This window comes from Aphelocoma coerulescens, chromosome 2 (assembly GCF_041296385.1).
Source record: "Aphelocoma coerulescens isolate FSJ_1873_10779 chromosome 2, UR_Acoe_1.0, whole genome shotgun sequence".
NCBI classification, from domain to species: domain Eukaryota; kingdom Metazoa; phylum Chordata; class Aves; order Passeriformes; family Corvidae; genus Aphelocoma; species Aphelocoma coerulescens.
Window position 1 is genome coordinate 118,440,998 of NC_091015.1, and position 16,756 is coordinate 118,457,753.

Consider the following 16,756-nt stretch of genomic DNA (forward strand, 5'->3'; position numbering starts at 1 on the left):
AGCCTCTATTAATAAACACTGTTAATCTGACCAGAATGCTGCTAATGCAGGAATGTAATAGTAAGACAGCTCTTCCAAGTCCTGGTGGTGATTCTCACTTTGTACTTCTTTATCATCAAAAATAATATGAGCACACTCTCAAACACTACGGAAAATAAAAAAAACCATAATGAATAGTGGTAATTCCAGTCCATTCATGATGAATGAACACAAAGACATGGTTTTCAATGCCAAGACACTGGACTGTGGTTGTGAGGCAATTCTTTTCTGAAGAAATATTTATCATCACATTACCTCATCCCAGCTGTTACTTAAAGATCGAGGGTTTCACAGTTTAACAAGTCACATCATTTAATATCATCGTGTCTGTGTTTTACAGGCTAGAACATTGAGTGTTTGTGTTTTCCTTAATGCTTGTGTTTTTCTCGATGTGTCCTTTCTGAGAAGACAGTCTTGTGTACACCATGACTGAATCTTGTTCCAACTGAAGTTTATTGCAAGGTAAACACCCCTAATGAAGAAGTGTGTTCTCTGTGAAAGCAGAAAGAATGAACTTACCACTTAAAAATTCTGCTTATACAATTGCAGTGCTTTCCCAGCTACGTATTCAATGAACTCAGGACTCTTTGGATCTAAGTTGGGAGGAACTTTAATGGTGAAAGTAGGTGAAGTTAGAATGTTTACATCTACCACGGTTTCGTCTTTACTGGAGGGATCCCCAGGTACCACCTAGAAGAGATCAGTACTTTAGACACTACAAACTACTGTGTGCTTTCAGTTTTGTTTATACCTACTGTGCCCACTGTCTTTAATAGGGGAAAATTAAATAGGGGAATATTTTAGACTTACCTACTTTCTTTAAATTGCTTTCTTCTGAAAAGACAGTGGGTGTCTAAATTTATGCCAAAGCTTATTGTATGTGGTGGAAAGAGCTGACATGGCACTGCCAAGACCATATTAAAGAACTGCATGTTCATATTTATACCATGAGCTACATCTATAAGGAACTTCTCCTAATGAAAACTTCTGAGCTGTCCCACTAAGTTCGATACAACATTTGTGTGATTGAATTTATTCATTCCTGTGTGTTTATCTTAATCAGACTTAATCAGACTTTTTCCTAGAACAGGTATCTCAGACTTAGTTGGGAAAGTGTGCCTGTCTCCTGTTCCTATTTTGTGCTTTTTTTGGTGGATTGTACCATCATTTTGTATAAAGTTCTGGTAATAGTAGTAGTAGTAATTCACTATATGTGAGTGGATTTCTGAGTTAGAAGAGAGAATAAGATTTATCCCTTGCCCAAAGAAAATGGATTGAATTTATGTTGAATGTATCCTTGTGTGTGAGATACAATTAATCGTTATGTATTTATGAAATACTGACCAATGCTGTCAAGCATGTGCAGCTTCCACTGCAACAATCTGTATAACATTTGCATTCTTTGAACTTTGGAGTATCTAGGTACAGCTATATAGCTAGACATTCATCGATCCAATATGGATGTGTTAGTGACTGCTGCAGGGCAATTTTTCTGTGAAGGTAATCTGAGGCCAGTCAAAGCTGCTAGTGTCAATTTACTCTTATCAGACAGTGATTCAGGTTAGCCTGTCAGCCATCCATCAGACTAAAAGGATTTAGAGGAAAATAGTTTCTAATCTCAGGAGTTTCAGCTCACTGAGGGATTACCAAGCATACACAAATTCAAGATGAGTAGGAACGTCGTGTTGTAAACCCAAACATTACACATGTACAAACATCCACAACCCACAGGAGTGTAAGCACAAGCAAAATGCAGGTTAAAGGCAGCAATAGCTCCCTTCAGAAGACAACCCTTACCTTAACTATGTTGAAAATGTTTTCGGGTCCGATGGTCATGTTGGATAACTCAGACACCCACCCAAATCTTTCTTTCATTTTGTTCAACAAGTAGGAAGTGTCTTCTGTGTGATGCCGAACCACCTGGAGAATCTGTTCATACTGCTCCCCTGAGAGATTAACCAGCTTAAAGGCTTCATCAAACTTTATGTGCAGCTCGGGAACATTTGGGCAATCTGTTAGAAAAGACAGTGTTATGTCTTGTAATTCATCTTTTCTGTCTGAAGGAATGAAAACTGCAGAAAGAGTCTAGCAAGGGGGCATGGTTTGGATTGGTCTTTAAATAATGCTGAAAAAAGGAGAATAATTTTTCTGACTTATTTTGGTAGATTTAGTTTAGGCTCATAATGACTAAATGGATGCATTATCCCATTTGTTGTATTAAAGTGATTTACCAAGTAGTTCAAGGTTTATATCATATTTCATGGCAATAGATTTTCTGTTAATGCTAAATAAGATCTGGTAAATTTTACATATAGCAACTTCATAGTTTCCTTACACATAATGGGTTTTTAAAATTATATTTAATTATATTTCGTTATGAAACTGCCCCAGGTATATAGACTGCAAGGCAGGGACTGAGGGAGCAAAATTCCTTCCACTGTAAGAGAAGATCAGTTTTGAGTCCACATAAGGAACATTAACATATCTGAGCTGTGGGACCTGATGAGTCCTGAGGGTATTGGCTGATGTAGCTGCTCTACATAATATTTGAGAAGTCATGGAAGATAGCTGAATTCTCTGGTGACTGGGAAAAAGGGAAATATTTCACTGATTTTTAAACAAGGGTAGTAAGAAGCACCCTGAGGATTACCACCCTGTCAGCCTCAGCTCTGTGCCTGGAAAGATCATGGAACAGATCCTCCAAGAATCTCTGCTCAGGCACATGGAAGACGGAGGTGATTTGAGACAGCCAGCACAACTTCACCCAGGGCAAGTCCTGCCTGGCCAACCAGTGGCTTCCTGTGATGGAGTGATACCATCAATGGAGAAGGAAAGGGTTAGAGAAGTCATTTATCTGTACTTCTGTAAGGCCTCTGACATGGTCCCCCACAACATCCTTCTCCCTGAATTGGAGAGATATGGATTTGCTGGGTGGACTGTTTGGTGGATGAGGAATTGTGCAGATAGTCATATCCAGAGGGTAGTGGTCAATAGTTTAATGCCCAGATCGACATCAGGGACAAGTGGTGTCCCTTAGGAGTCCATACTGGGACCAGTACTGTTTAATGGCTTCATCAATGACACGGACAGTGGGATCGAGTGCACCCCCAGCAACTTCACAGATGACACCAAGCTGAGTGGTGTGGTTGACACACCTGCGGGATGGGATGCCATCCAGAGGGACGTGGACAGGATCATGAAGTGGGCCCAGGTGAACCTCATGAGGTTCAGCAAGGCCAAGTGCAAGGTGCTGCACATTGGTTGCAGCAACTCCTGGTATCAACACAGGCTGAAAGACAAACAGATCAAGAGCAGCCCTGCCAAGAAGGACTTGGGGGTGCTGGAGGATGAAAAGCTGGACATGAACTGGCCATGTGTGCTCTCAGCCCAGAAAGCCTAACATATCCTGGGCTGCATCAAAAGAATCATGGCCAGCAGTTGAGGGGGGTGATTTTGCCCCCCTACTCTTCTCTCATAAGACCCCTGGAGTGCTTCATCCAGGTCTGCACTCCTCAGCACAGAAATGCATGGACCTGTTTGAGCAAGGCCAGAGGAGGGCCACAAAAACTATTAGAGGGTGAGAGCACCTCTCCTATTTATTAGGACAGGCAGTGGGAGCTGGGGTTATTCAGCCTGAAGAAAAGACTCTGGGGACACCTTATTGTGGCCTTTGAATATAATTTGTGACCTTCAGCGATTGAAGGGTGCCTGTAAGAAGGATGGGGACAAGCTTTTTATCAGGCCCTGGGGACAAGAGGTAATGATTTTAAGTTGAAAGAGGGTGGACTTAGATTGTATGTAAGCAAGAAGTTTTTTACAGTGAGGGTGGTGAAACAGTGGCACAGGTTGCCCAGAGAGGTGGTAGATGTCCCATCCCTGGAAACATTCAAGGTCAAGTTCGGTGGGGCTCTGAGCAACCTGATGTAGATGAAGATGTCCCTGCTGTTTTCTGGGGGGTTTGTCTAGATGACTTGTAAAGGTCCCTTTAAACCCAAATTATTCTATGATTCTGTGGTAGAGGTTATTACAAGGACGCCTGTATTCTTGTTGAGTGTTAAGACCTAATATTTATCTTGCAATAGCTAGACAGTAGTATGAGACTAGTATCATCTGCCACAAATTCAGAATGGGAGATGGCCGGTTTTTTCTTTACTAAAATATGGATTTTAAACAAGAAAAGTTTTTATACAAAAATTGCTCTGTAAAAATTCAGGGTTTTTTCTGTCAAGTAAGATTATCAAGGGGCATCTCCAAGCTGATAGTACAGTAACAAACTGGTATCTGTAATATGTGGGTGTAGATAAAAAGATATTTATAGCAATATGATATTCTTTTAAAAGTATTTCATTGTATCATTAATGTTTGCCACACTGGAGATATTCTGAAGAAATTTAGGTTTAAGCATATTCCGTGGATTTTAAGATCTAAATAATTCTGGAAAGACAGATACATTATCCTGCAGTGGGAGTCCTGACAGCAGTTCTGGGTGATCAGTCTGAAGGTTTTTCAGGTGCCCATGGATGGTGCCGACAGAGCTCTGCCATCTCCTTTCATACTGACATGAAGTCCCCTTTTTGTCCTTCTTGTCAGTTCTCTTTGTGGACAGGGTTCAACAAAAAGTAGTTACAGGCTCTTCAGCACTTGCTTTCCTTGCGAGGAGCTGAATGATACCTGAGGTCACCCCTGGTTGTCATCAGGAGAAGCGAGTGTCAGTAGTTTGAGCTTCTCCTCACTTTCTGCTCAGCACTGCTGCACCCAGCAAGGATCGACTGCTGCCTGACATCTTGCTTCTCGGCAGGATGGCAGCTCTAACAAAACATGTAAGTATTTTGTTATAGACTGTGAGTCGTCTCTTTGGAACACCAGCGGTATGTTAACAACCGAGCTATACTGACACTCTGTGGAGACAGTGGGGAAAGCTAATTGAAATCATCTGGAATGAGGAATGGTTATTGTATCCGTAGTTACAGTAAAAACGCAGTGACTAAATGTTAATTCCAAAAATATGAAAATTAAAGTAGAAAATTAAAACTTCAACATTTGTAAACCACTGATCAATGCATTACAGAAAAAAAAAAAAAAAACGGCAAAATAGTTATTTACCGTGCAAAAGATTGTCTTGACACTTCTGGCATCTCTCATGAAACTGTGGGCATCCAGAGGAGTTCTCCCGAAGCTCACTGCACTGAAGTCTCTGGCGCCCTGACACAATTTTTGAAAACATGCCACTTCTGTCAGGATCTAGAATGAAGTCATAGTATTTTTAGACTGCCATTAAACTTAGAGTCTTTATAAGTATGCATTCATTACCGAGCCTGAGTGCTAGAATATAATTTTTTGCCCTTAATCCAAAGTATTTTGCATAAATCATCCTTCCCTACTCCTCCTCTTCCCCTCCTCTCGCCCCACAAAAATAAAAGGAATAAATTATTAAAAAGTAGAAGTCAGGAGAAGATACAAATCATGTTTCCTTTCAAGGAGTTCATGCTGCTGTAGTATATTCCCTTATAAAGGCATAGTAGTGTATCCCCCACTAATATCCAAACAATTGCTAATATTATTACACATTATTTCTACAACATGTGAGTTCTGGTAAGGTCTTTTTGACCCTTAGAAGTCAAGATGTTTCATAATCACATACAGTTAAATGACAACACAGTACCAAAGCTTATTTCTGAGGTAACATGGCTTATGATGCAGAAAAAAACTAAGAAACACTGTTCAAGAGTCACTTAACTTTGTATTTCCTGATGATTACATAATGCTTATGTCACCTGCCACTTGGAGTTATGGCATGTTCTCACTCTGATTTCCTTGTAGACAAGGACCAGAATGTATTTGTCCTGTTTGCAATAGTAAAATATGAGGCTTATTTGTATTCTAAAAGTTGGCCGTGGTCTTTTTCCTTCACTGATGTTATCACCAATGGTATGCCCAGAATTTTCTGGTCACCAGAAAACCTGATGGCTGATCTTTGATTGGCTGGTATTTGATTGGCAAACTACATTGCTGCTGTAGCCTGGAACAGGACTTGGAGCTGTCAAGCTGAGCTTAACATCATTTGGCAAGGACAGGGATCTGCCTTGTCATCTCACAGAATTACCCTAATTTTTTAGAATTGATGACGATGTCAATAAGAGATGATACAAATCACATCCTGACAAATGCTGAGATTGCATCTGTCAGTCACCCTTATGAAAACCTGCATCCACTCAGAATTTAGGTGCTCCTGAGGAAGTCCTGCAAATTCTTTGAGAATTGCCATGAAAATCAGGCTGTGTAGGACCTGTAAGTCCCCTGCAACATTTCTATGAGATTTCTAGGTGACTTCTACTTGCTCATTTAACTGATAGTTTTTCTTGACCCGTAACCTCCAGAGCTTCCTTACATATCTCACACTAGCATACTGGAAACTGAGTCATTCACTGTAGTTTAGCCGTCCCAAAGAGGTTGATGTCACTAAGAGTGCAGTCAATTTTCATTTTCTAACACTTGCCTTTGGTTTGTTCTGGCACATCTCTTCTATAATCTCTGTATTCATCAAATACGTCGGTGATCACTTCACTGACACCTTCGAACACCGTCCTACTGAAATCAAAAACTCTCTGTAAGAAGCCAGGCATGCCCCAGCCTCTCTGGGAGCCGTCATTTCTGGTGGTGACCTCGGGTAATGCTGGCATACTGGGGGACTCACTCAAGTCCAGGTCAGACATGAAATACGTCTGAAAAGACTGGTCAAATTCTTTCTGCATGTGCATGAAAAAAATGAAACTTCTGTCAAATATTGAGCCCACATCCGATAATAGCTGGCTAAATAAATCTTCCATCTTTGCTAGCTGGGTATCCTCTTTCTCAGGCTTTTCATTAGACTGGATCTCTTTTCCTTGATCCTCATGAAAAGTAAAAATGAGTGGAGGTATTTTCCTCAAAAAATCTTCAACCTGTGTGTAAGAAGGAGACAGATCAGCTGCCTGACAAGTTACCAGTTTCTCGTGTCTCAGGTGAGTGTCTCTAATTTTTCTCCTTCAAATACTCAGAGAAACGATGCACTCTTAATAACTGCCAACACAGCATATTCTCTGAAGTAATTTAAGACACTAGACCCCAAAGAGGGGAAGCGCATTCATTCTAAATCCTTAGTTCCAAATCAGATCTGGAGTAAAAAAGTTGCCAGTTGCCCTTTAATCTGTAGAGGCTCAAAGTTATTATCAGCATTTGGGTTTCTTCCGACCGACAATTTGGACTTTATGTTGGAAAGATGTGAGATGCATTTCTGTCTGCTTATGTGCAGTGTAGGGAGCAGAAGGTGATTGTTCTCACCTTGATTTGTAAAAAGCCTGCGCTCTTTCACCAATGGGCAAACCCTCACCTCCTTGTGTGAGCTGAAACCAGCAAAATCAATAAAGCAGTGGCTCTGAGTCTGTGGTTTTACCATGTAAGAAGCCAAGTGTCAATTCTATACAGAGTTCCCTGTTCCTGGGTCTTGGCCACTGGTTCCCTGCTCCCTGCTTTCAAGCACTAATTTGGCCTGAGCCAATGGAGTGGTTTTTGAGCCACACTCCATGGCATTACGAAATGGGTGAGGGTTAAGAAGTGCCCCGCTAAAACACACATATATGGATATACACAGATATAGACAGATACACATAAAGACAGTTATACATATTAATTTTTTTAAAAAAACTAGATCATCAGCTTGATCTGACCATTGGTGCAGCTCAGAGGGAAGGTGAAATGTGGAACAGCATCGCAGGAACAGCCTAAGCAGTATTGCTCCTGCTGTCTGTGTGTACTCAGCCACAGCTATCATCTTTGTCTTCTTTTCTATTTCTTATTTTTTTAGAAATTACTTGGGTCACAACACATTTCTTACTTTGAATGCTTCAAATAAACCAAATAACTCATGGAGAAAGTTACCAAGAGGGTCAAAGACAGTGACAATTCAGTGTGTAACTTTTACTGCAATAATTTCAGCATCCACAGACCCTTGAAAGTCCAAAACATCTGTATGAGGTATCTGAGAGTGGTATCTAAAAAGCTAAAAGTATCACCAATAGTCTTAAATTTATTATCTCCCACATTTTTAACCTGAATTATTTTAAGAATATGCAGCAATTACAGTTTTGCTTCTGAAGTTCATTGCACTTAAAGCATATGCCCAAACAAAAAAGATGTGATTATAATTTTGTTAAGTCTTTTAGTAATAATAATGTGCCAGTCAGGAAAGCTTATTTTCTGTCTGTTAGAATTAGGGGAATCTCCTTTGCTGACAGGTTCCTTTATTAAAAGAAGTTAAGCATTTTAAAGCTGGTTTTGTCACTTAAAGAGTTGATTTAAGATAAATACAGGAAAGAATGATGTTGTAATAAGTAGGTGAGTTTTTTTCCCCATGTAATTTTGCTAACTATAGCTACACTTTTAACTTTATTGATTTTTGGACGGACCATAAAGAATCTATGAGGTATTTCTCACAAACAGTTATCATGCATCTTAATGCAAGTCCTACTGTGAGAGAAAATATTGTATATCTGGAATGAATCTATTGGGAGTCAGGGGAGTAATCAGTTTCCATGGAGTCTTGCCAGGGTGCAACTGAACTCGTTTTGGCTCAGCATTCAATGACCATAATCACATGCAATCTCTACCATATAACTTCATATTTCCAGACCCTCCAAATCAAATTAATTTTAGTAAGATGATATAATTGGCAGATCTGGATATTCAGAAAATAAGAGGTGCTGTCTCTCAAACTTTGGGTGAACTCAAGAGTATTCCCCAGATACAAAGTTTCTTCCTACCTTTCTCTTAAATGTTGACACACCGTGTTTGCAAGTCGTATAATATCTCATGCAGGTACTTTCTAAACAAGATTCACATTCATCCCATAGATTTTTCAAGGATACTTGACATTGTCTTTCCTCTTCTTCCAATCTTGCCTTTACTTCATCCATAAGTCTCAAGGCTTGCTAAGTAAGGAAAAATATTCAGTTGAGGGCAATTTTCAGATGAGTATTCTAAGTACTTATCCCAGTGTTGATCACTCACTTTGGCTATTTATGGCTCCTCTTTTTACTAATCCCTAACCACTAGGGTAGGTTGTCTTCTCAGCTGCAGTCACATATGGAGGGAACTGAAAATTGAAAACCTTTTCCTCATAGGTTTTTTCTGATGTTCTCTCAGGGGGCACAGCCTACAGAAACAAACAGATCCCTACAGTCTACCAGGATTTTTGATGTTAAGAAAAAAACTCACGCATCATTCTGTGTAAGAATTCAACCTCCTACACGGTCATGTGTTCAACTTGTGTTATTTTTTCTCTGTATCATCTGAACAGTATTCATCTGTCCCACAAATAGTCCTTTTCTGTTGCTTTTCTCTACCTTTCAGGGATTTATATTTTCAGGCTAGGTCCTTGCCATACATAAAGTCTTTCTCTGATGCAGAAATATATAGAAGTATAACATTTCTGCTGTTTGGGAGCGTACGAATCAAAAGGCTGTAGGGAGGGGTTTTCTTCCTGCTCTAGTGGAAGTGTGAGGCACTCCTTCCATACTGAAGGGAAACAAGATGCATTTTACAATGCTGCTTCTATTTATTTCATCCACTAGGGCACAAAGCTGAGCAGGTCAGAAGCAGCATTTTTGGAATAGACTTGACAATGGAAAGAGAGAAGTTCTTCCTATTGAAGTAGAATGCACATCATCAATTTCTCTCTCCAACTGCAACATATTTTAATAGTTTTCGTTTCCAAACAACGTTCCAGGTTATCTCTAAGTATGACAAAAGCCTTTTAATTGGTGGGGTTTATTCCTTTTTGTCAGAATTCCAGTAGGGAAAAGACTCACATAAAAGAAGACTTCTGTCGGAATGTGCTTGATGGAGACAGTAACTGCAGTTTTCATAATCTATGTTTAGTTATTTTCTGATCTTTCGAATACATTTATTCAGTGTTTTATGAACTCTCACTGTGGATGTAAGTCCTGTGTAAATGAAATCATCCCCTAAGATCTAACAAGAGTGTTGATGGTGGGAGTGCGCTGGTGTTCCTTAAGATGTTAGAAAGCTGTCAGGTACTTTTTGGCTTGCTAATACAAATAGTTTAAACTAACTACCAGATGTTGGGCCAGAAGGGAATTTTCCTTCAACCTCGTTGAAACAAAGTTAGGATATTTGTATTTTTTAAAATATACAGTAAACTTCTGTTTCTTCAGACCATCTGAGCACGTGGCTCTGAGCCTAGGCATTGCACTAAGACACTGGAAATTTCCCTGATTCACTGTACTTTCTTTAGAGCACATTATCGTTTGTGGCTTTGATATTCTCCTGCAGGTCTGAAGTTTGCAAAGCAAGCTGGAAAACATCATGTGTCCCCAGGACTGTAGAGACATGGAAAGCAGAACTGCTGGACCTTCTGCACAAAACACTGTTCTACAGTGGCCTGCAGTTGCCTTGGGTGAATTCAGTGAAGCAGGGGTTTTTAGAAACAAGCAGTAAGTGCAATTTTCCTCTGCTAGTGAGACAGAGGGCCAGAAGCAGATTTTCTCTTGATCCCGTGACTGCATAAAGAGATGTATGCTGCTTGTTTTTTACATACAATGTGGTTTACATTCTTCCCAGAATAAACATTAAAAAAAAAAACCAAACATGTATGCACTTATGTTACCTGTTTTTCTTCACTGCTCTTCTTCAAGGTTTTCATCAGATCTATGTGCTTATCTTCATTTCTTTCCATCATAATTTTCATCTGCTTGATACCAATCAAAGCTTTCTTCACCTCTTCATCTACATACTTCTCTCCAACTTCAGATAATTCTAAAAAAAGCCAAATTATATGGTGACTTAATCAGATTTTAACACTATTGTAAATTGTCATGCACTGATGATGAAGGAGAATGAAATCGCTCTGTGTTTCCCTACAGTGGCAGAGCCAAATCTGAGATAGTGAATGCTGAATAACACTGAGCCAAGACAATTTCCATCAGATAAGAATCTGGCCTAGAGCTTTTGCAAGGATCATCTGTATGTAACTCAATGTATATATTCAGCTGTCCCACTGCTGAGTACTGAATCCCAGAACAACTGAGGCTAGAAGGCACCTTTGGAGATCACTGAGTCTGTCCCCCTGCCCCACTCAGAGCAGGGTCAGCTACAGCAGGTTGCACAGGTCATCATCCTCAGTTTTGGGTATCTCCAAGGATCACTCATCAGTTTTGTAATGACATAACCTTTATATTTATCTTTGGTCTGGTAGAAGCCTGGGACAGCTTCCCTTTACATTTTAATAATACAGATTACAGGTGCCTTCAACCTGTTTTCATAAAAATTCAATTTCTAGACTTCCTGTGAAGTAATGACCATAGAGTTTTGGTGAAAACCTGGGCTGGGCCATGTGTTGCACCTTGAGATCTGCAGGACTGCCTATCCTTTATCTGTAGTTGTTTTCTTTGTGGAAATACCCTGACTATCACTGGACCTATAGAAAACAAGTAAAATCACATCACCTTGAGACTGCCAAAAACACATTGATCACTTCTTCCTTTATATCTTTCTTCCTCACCCCTAGCTTTTTGTTTGTTTATCACAGAAATCTTATTAACATAGACTGAAGCACAGGGTTGTTAAATGGCTGATCCTCCATAAAGCCATGCTTAGAGGTGTGTATGTGTGTGTGTGCAGAGTAGCTGCTATTTTCTAAACTAAGTAATTTTGAGTTGTTTGTAAAGCCACCTTTTTCAGTGAAGTAAGTAAGTGTAGAGTAAATATTTTCAAAGGTTATTTAAACAAACAAAATAGTTCAAAATCTGTTGAATTGAATTTTGGGTTTGGCTTATATTCTGACGATCTACAAGGAACCAAATAACCTATAACAATCCTGTAAATACTCTTTTTTTTTTTTTTTTGGCAGGTGATACTTATCTGTGAATCCCTTTGCTTTCTCATCCTGCTTGTTCTTATCCTCCTGTTGTGTGTGTGCATGTATCATTCATGCAGCCAGCTTTATTATGGTTTCTAAGCTCCACACATGCAAGTGGAACTTCTTGATGCCAGTAAGTGTGGAAGTCAAGATGCATTACCCAGCTGGAGACCTGGGCCCAGGGGCTTCCATACATACGCTTAAGGTTATCCCGGAGATTCATGTCCTCCTGCTTCATCGGTACGCACTGGTGACCCTTCAGACACAGCACATGTATGATAAATATCCAAGAGGACCTCATGTTCTTTCTGTTAAAGAAAAAGGTCAGTGCAGTTACATGTAAACCTTGTCAGGAAGCTCAAATGTCTAGGTATACTAAGTAAATATAAATACTAAATATAATACTAAGTATCTTACAAGATCCCGTTAATTTTGTCTTAACTATGGTTTCTGAGGTGTAGAGCATGCACCTAAATGCTGCTCTTGGTGAAAACACGAGTAAGACGCTTGACCTCATTTGTAATTATCTATTTAGATTAATTAGATGAATTCCACTGAGTTCGCACAGTGGTTAACAGAATCAGGACATGTATATATAAAACCAAAAGCTTATGCTGCTCAGTCTGTCCCTTTTCTACTTTGTGAAACACACTAATTACTGATCTCATATTGTGTCCTTAGTTCATATTATAAATACATCCATGCTAAACACTATTGCCAGTTTCAAAGAGGGAAATTTCTGGAATGTTGTTCGCTTTCTTGTGTCCAAATATGCAATTTCTTTCAGAATAAGCCTTAATATAAGAGATGCAGCAATAGGTGTGCCAAGAAATTGGCAGTTAGATCAGTTTTGTAAACAAACTGATCAACAAATGAAAGAAATTCCTGCAAAATAAGAGAAAGAAATGCCATTTGCTTTATTTCCCTCCTAAGAGCAGAGGCAAAAGGTTTCTTTTTCAGAAACCATGCAACTGCACTTTATAGTTCTCATTTGATTAAGTGAACACAGTATGCAAGTGCCTTGTAGTTAGCCAATATAGCCTTCTTGGAGATGCAATTATCAGCAGCAAGAGCATATGTAAATTAAAAGCCTGGATTTGTTTCTAGCCTGGATTTACTTCTACAGTTACTTGCATATTATACCTTTGCATTTATAGCGAAAGAACAATTAACTTTGCAAAGAAATACAAACACATGACCAAAGAAAAGTAAAAAAAAAAACAAGTATATTTACCATTAATACTGAAACACCTCTTCTGTAAAATTGCTCCCTGCGTCAGGAAGGGGCTGGCCTGTGTTCTGATCTAATTTCTGGGAGTGTCAGGGATTTTGCCATGTTCTATTTATCTGATGAGAAGGTACTTAATCCTATTAACGGGACGTTTAGTCATTAGGCTGGAGGATTTTGCATGTATGGAACTTCACGATCATCTCTGTGGGCAAAACCACCAGGGGGAGTGTTGGGCAGACTTGCCTAATTTAATGTAATTTGGAACTGCTACTTTTCTGTAGTCAGTAGCCTTTTGTCATGCTAGCTCTTCCATCGTCTTGCTTTTTACTTTAGGAGACACCTGCAGCTTATGTTATTAGTGAAATTGATACCATTAGTTTGGCTAAAAATAGCTTTCAACATTTAATCTCTTCAGCATAGTTTTAGCTTGCTAAAAAAACCACTGCATTATGTAAGGACCTTCTTTGTACACCTTCTGAAGCTACAGCAGTTGAAAAAAAGTCAGGAATCCAGATGCAGGCTGGCATATGAGCAGACTCTGGAATGAGATAAGCAATTTTTGGCATTTTGTACTTATACTTGCCAATATTTTGGGGGTTTGCCTGCTTAATGCTATTTCCTTCAGTTTCTCCATCTCTGTGAAATATGTCTGAGATCTAACTTGTACAAAGTTTAGGATACTTTGAAATGAGATATTTAAATACTAACAGGTGCTTGATATAAAATAGAGACAGATATTGTTAGCAAATCATATCCTACTTCGTGATACTCAGCAATATTACTCCCTTGTAGTCGAAGAGGAGGTGGGGAGAGTGGGTGTCTGTAGCCCATGGTCTGTGACAGCAGCTTTAAAACATTCTATTCTGTTTACCTAATCATTCATAAAAGCCAATTGATGATTGATGGCTAAGATCTAGCATGATTAATGCTGCTTAGGCAAGAGATTTGAGGGATTTATTTTTAAACACATAATCAGGAAGAGTGAAGAATCTGTTAGCTCTAATGGGAACTGCAAGTCCCCAATTTGCACTAAAAATTAAGATAGCTCCACAGATTTTTTTTTCTGAATATGATGGATTGAATGGAATATGTATTTTGTTGTAATCTCTATGAATTGCTGTCTTGTTGAGTTGCTGCTAACTCCTTGACCAAGACTCATCACTACCCAAAACATTTCAAGTTCTATTCTCTGGAAATACCAAGCAGGCACCCTTGCAGACCTTGCAATCCCCTGGCCAGACTGTTTATTAAGGATCCCTGGGTCTTGGGCTGAAGCAGAAGGGGCAATCTCTCTCTCCCTCTGAACCTCATGCTTGGCTCAGGAGAGTGAAAATGGAAAATACATTTGCATAAAGGAAGACAATCTATTACAGACACTTGTGAAATGTGTGCTATTAGCCTACATGTGTAATGAAATCTAACAAAGACTTCAATCTTTCACTACAAGGGCTTGTCCACTCTTTTTTGACATTTCTCTTTGCTAATATTCATTTACTAGTAGCATTCGTTTGCTGGTCTTTCTGAGCCTGACTTTATATAGAGAAAGCTTTACTCAATCTAGAGTAAAAAGGGTTGTTTCAACACATCACTCACAGTTCACAGGAGCTTGTGAGAAAGCAGGTGGCCCCAGCCCTGTGGGGAGGGAGAGCAGCACTCCTGCCCCAGGGTAAGAGGCTGGGGGATCTCTGGCACAGATCCCACCACTTGTTTTCAGAATTGTCTGCTTTCTGAAGGTCTCCTTGGGAGTCTCTGGTCAAGTACACACTTGTACCTTGCAAAGCCAGTCCTTAAGCTGATGCTGAGACATAGAGTCCTGGTGTGTGTTGGGCTCCTGTTCTCAACTCAGTTAATTTTGAACATTGCAAAGTGTCTTGCACCATCTTAGAAGTTACTCCTCGCACTTTATTCTAGCCATTATGTAACCACATGGAAATAGGCACTGCTGTATGTTATCTATTTCTTTTAACAAAACCACAAAATCCTAGCTCTTTGCTCTCCTGTTATTTCATATATATCTGATGGCTAAAAGAGGAGGTGTGAGGAACCCAAGGGCAAAACTGATAGAGCTAGTATGTCTGTTAAATTTAATCTTGGGCTTAAACTTAACCTTAGAAGTGCACTTAAGAACACAACACCCTGTTCCTGAAAGGCAGCTGTTAACTGTGCTTACTCTGAAAAGCTTTTCCTTTCTCATTTCTGTTTTGAATTTAATTTTTAAAAAATCTCATCAATAATACCTTCAGGTTTAATGTGAAATGTCTTTTTTAGCTTTCCAAATCTGATTTGCAGTGACCTATTATGGAGATCTCCATTTTTCATCTCAGCTGCCATGTTCAACAGTTTCCTCTTAATATTTTATTTTCCTCTGAATTTGAATGCTTTGATCAGCTATAGTATAGCATGTCATGACATTGTGCTGACATTTTAATTTTTTCCCACTCTTAAACAAGCAGATGATTCAGTGCTTATTGATGCTGTTGAAATTAATAAGGTACTCTTCTAATATTGGATCATACTAGAGACAGTCTGAAGAATGGGATCTAATTGTAAAAAGTGCCTTTTTCCCTGTCCCAATTTCCTACCCCTGTTATTTCACTGCTACTCTATTTTAATTGAAATAATATGTATATATTGAAAAAAAAATAGGAAAATAGCTTGAAAATTAATTTCAGTTAAAATAGATTTTTTTGCAAGATACTGATAAATTGAAAAGTAAATAATTGTAAGAAGATATATAGACATTGAGCTTGAACCTAGCTGAACTTGAGCAATGAGAGTTGTAGCTGCTTTCTGGATTTTTCTTAGGTCCCGTTGGACGACCTCCACAAATGTGTAACATTTTTTCACCATGTACTGTGACTTCTCCCTTTTTGTTGATCCATTCCACCTGGCAGGATTAAGCATCAAGAAATATGTTGAAATGGAATTTCCTGTGTTGTACATCAGCTATAGGATTTTGTTCCAGTTGGATATTTACACTATTATTTTCTGTTTGTAAGAGTTGTTTCCTACTATGCTACACATTTCCTACACATTTCTTTCTGAGCTAGGCCAGGCATGTAATGATCAGGCTGAAAATACCTGTACATATTTATAGACTCTATGAGTCATGGAAAGTGCTATACACTGACATTAAACCTCTTGGTATTTGTATGAAATAGTCCCTAGTTCTACAAAATCTTAATTAGCTTTATTTGTAAGCACACTATTAGTTCTACTGCTTTCAATTGAAATTAAATCCAGGGGGGGTTATGGTGTAATTACACGGCTAATCTAAAGCATGCCCAAAGCTTTGCTAAAAGTAAGTATGGCTTTTAAGGGTATGGAATTGAACTTTTGTGCTGTAAAAGTTTGTTTTGTTTTGTTTTGTTTTAATCCTTTCCAGTGCTTCAGGAGCCCCTGAGCAGCTTCTGCTTTCTCCTGTATTTAAAAGGCTCTTGGAGCCCCCTTGAATTAGTGTTCAGTCTTTGAGCTCTACCTGATTACTTGGAGTTAGGAATCAAGGCTCCTTCTTTAGCCCAGAGAGAGAGGCATGTTCCTGGGGTGCTCTCAGTCTTGCTGGAAGGCCTCAG

The 16,756-nt window shown here is 39.2% G+C and overlaps 1 protein-coding gene and 1 long non-coding RNA gene across 2 annotated transcripts; one reads left to right on the forward strand and one right to left on the reverse strand.

Moving 5' to 3' along the window:
- Nucleotides 1-561: 561 nt before the first annotated feature.
- Nucleotides 562-12,254, reverse strand: CLUL1 (clusterin like 1). Its single transcript, XM_069005939.1, has 7 exons — nt 12,152-12,254; nt 10,703-10,851; nt 8,838-9,005; nt 6,536-6,980; nt 5,143-5,280; nt 1,837-2,051; nt 562-729 (listed from the first exon to the last, which is right to left on the reverse strand). The coding sequence occupies exons 1-7, from the start codon at nt 12,252-12,254 to the stop codon at nt 562-564; spliced, it is 1,386 nt and encodes a 461-aa protein (XP_068862040.1).
- LOC138105888 (uncharacterized) lies at nt 3,371-10,601 on the forward strand. The gene is made up of 3 exons (XR_011148768.1): nt 3,371-3,616; nt 4,630-4,859; nt 10,369-10,601. It is a non-coding gene; the product is annotated as an uncharacterized lncRNA (long non-coding RNA).
- Nucleotides 12,255-16,756: the final 4,502 nt, after the last annotated feature.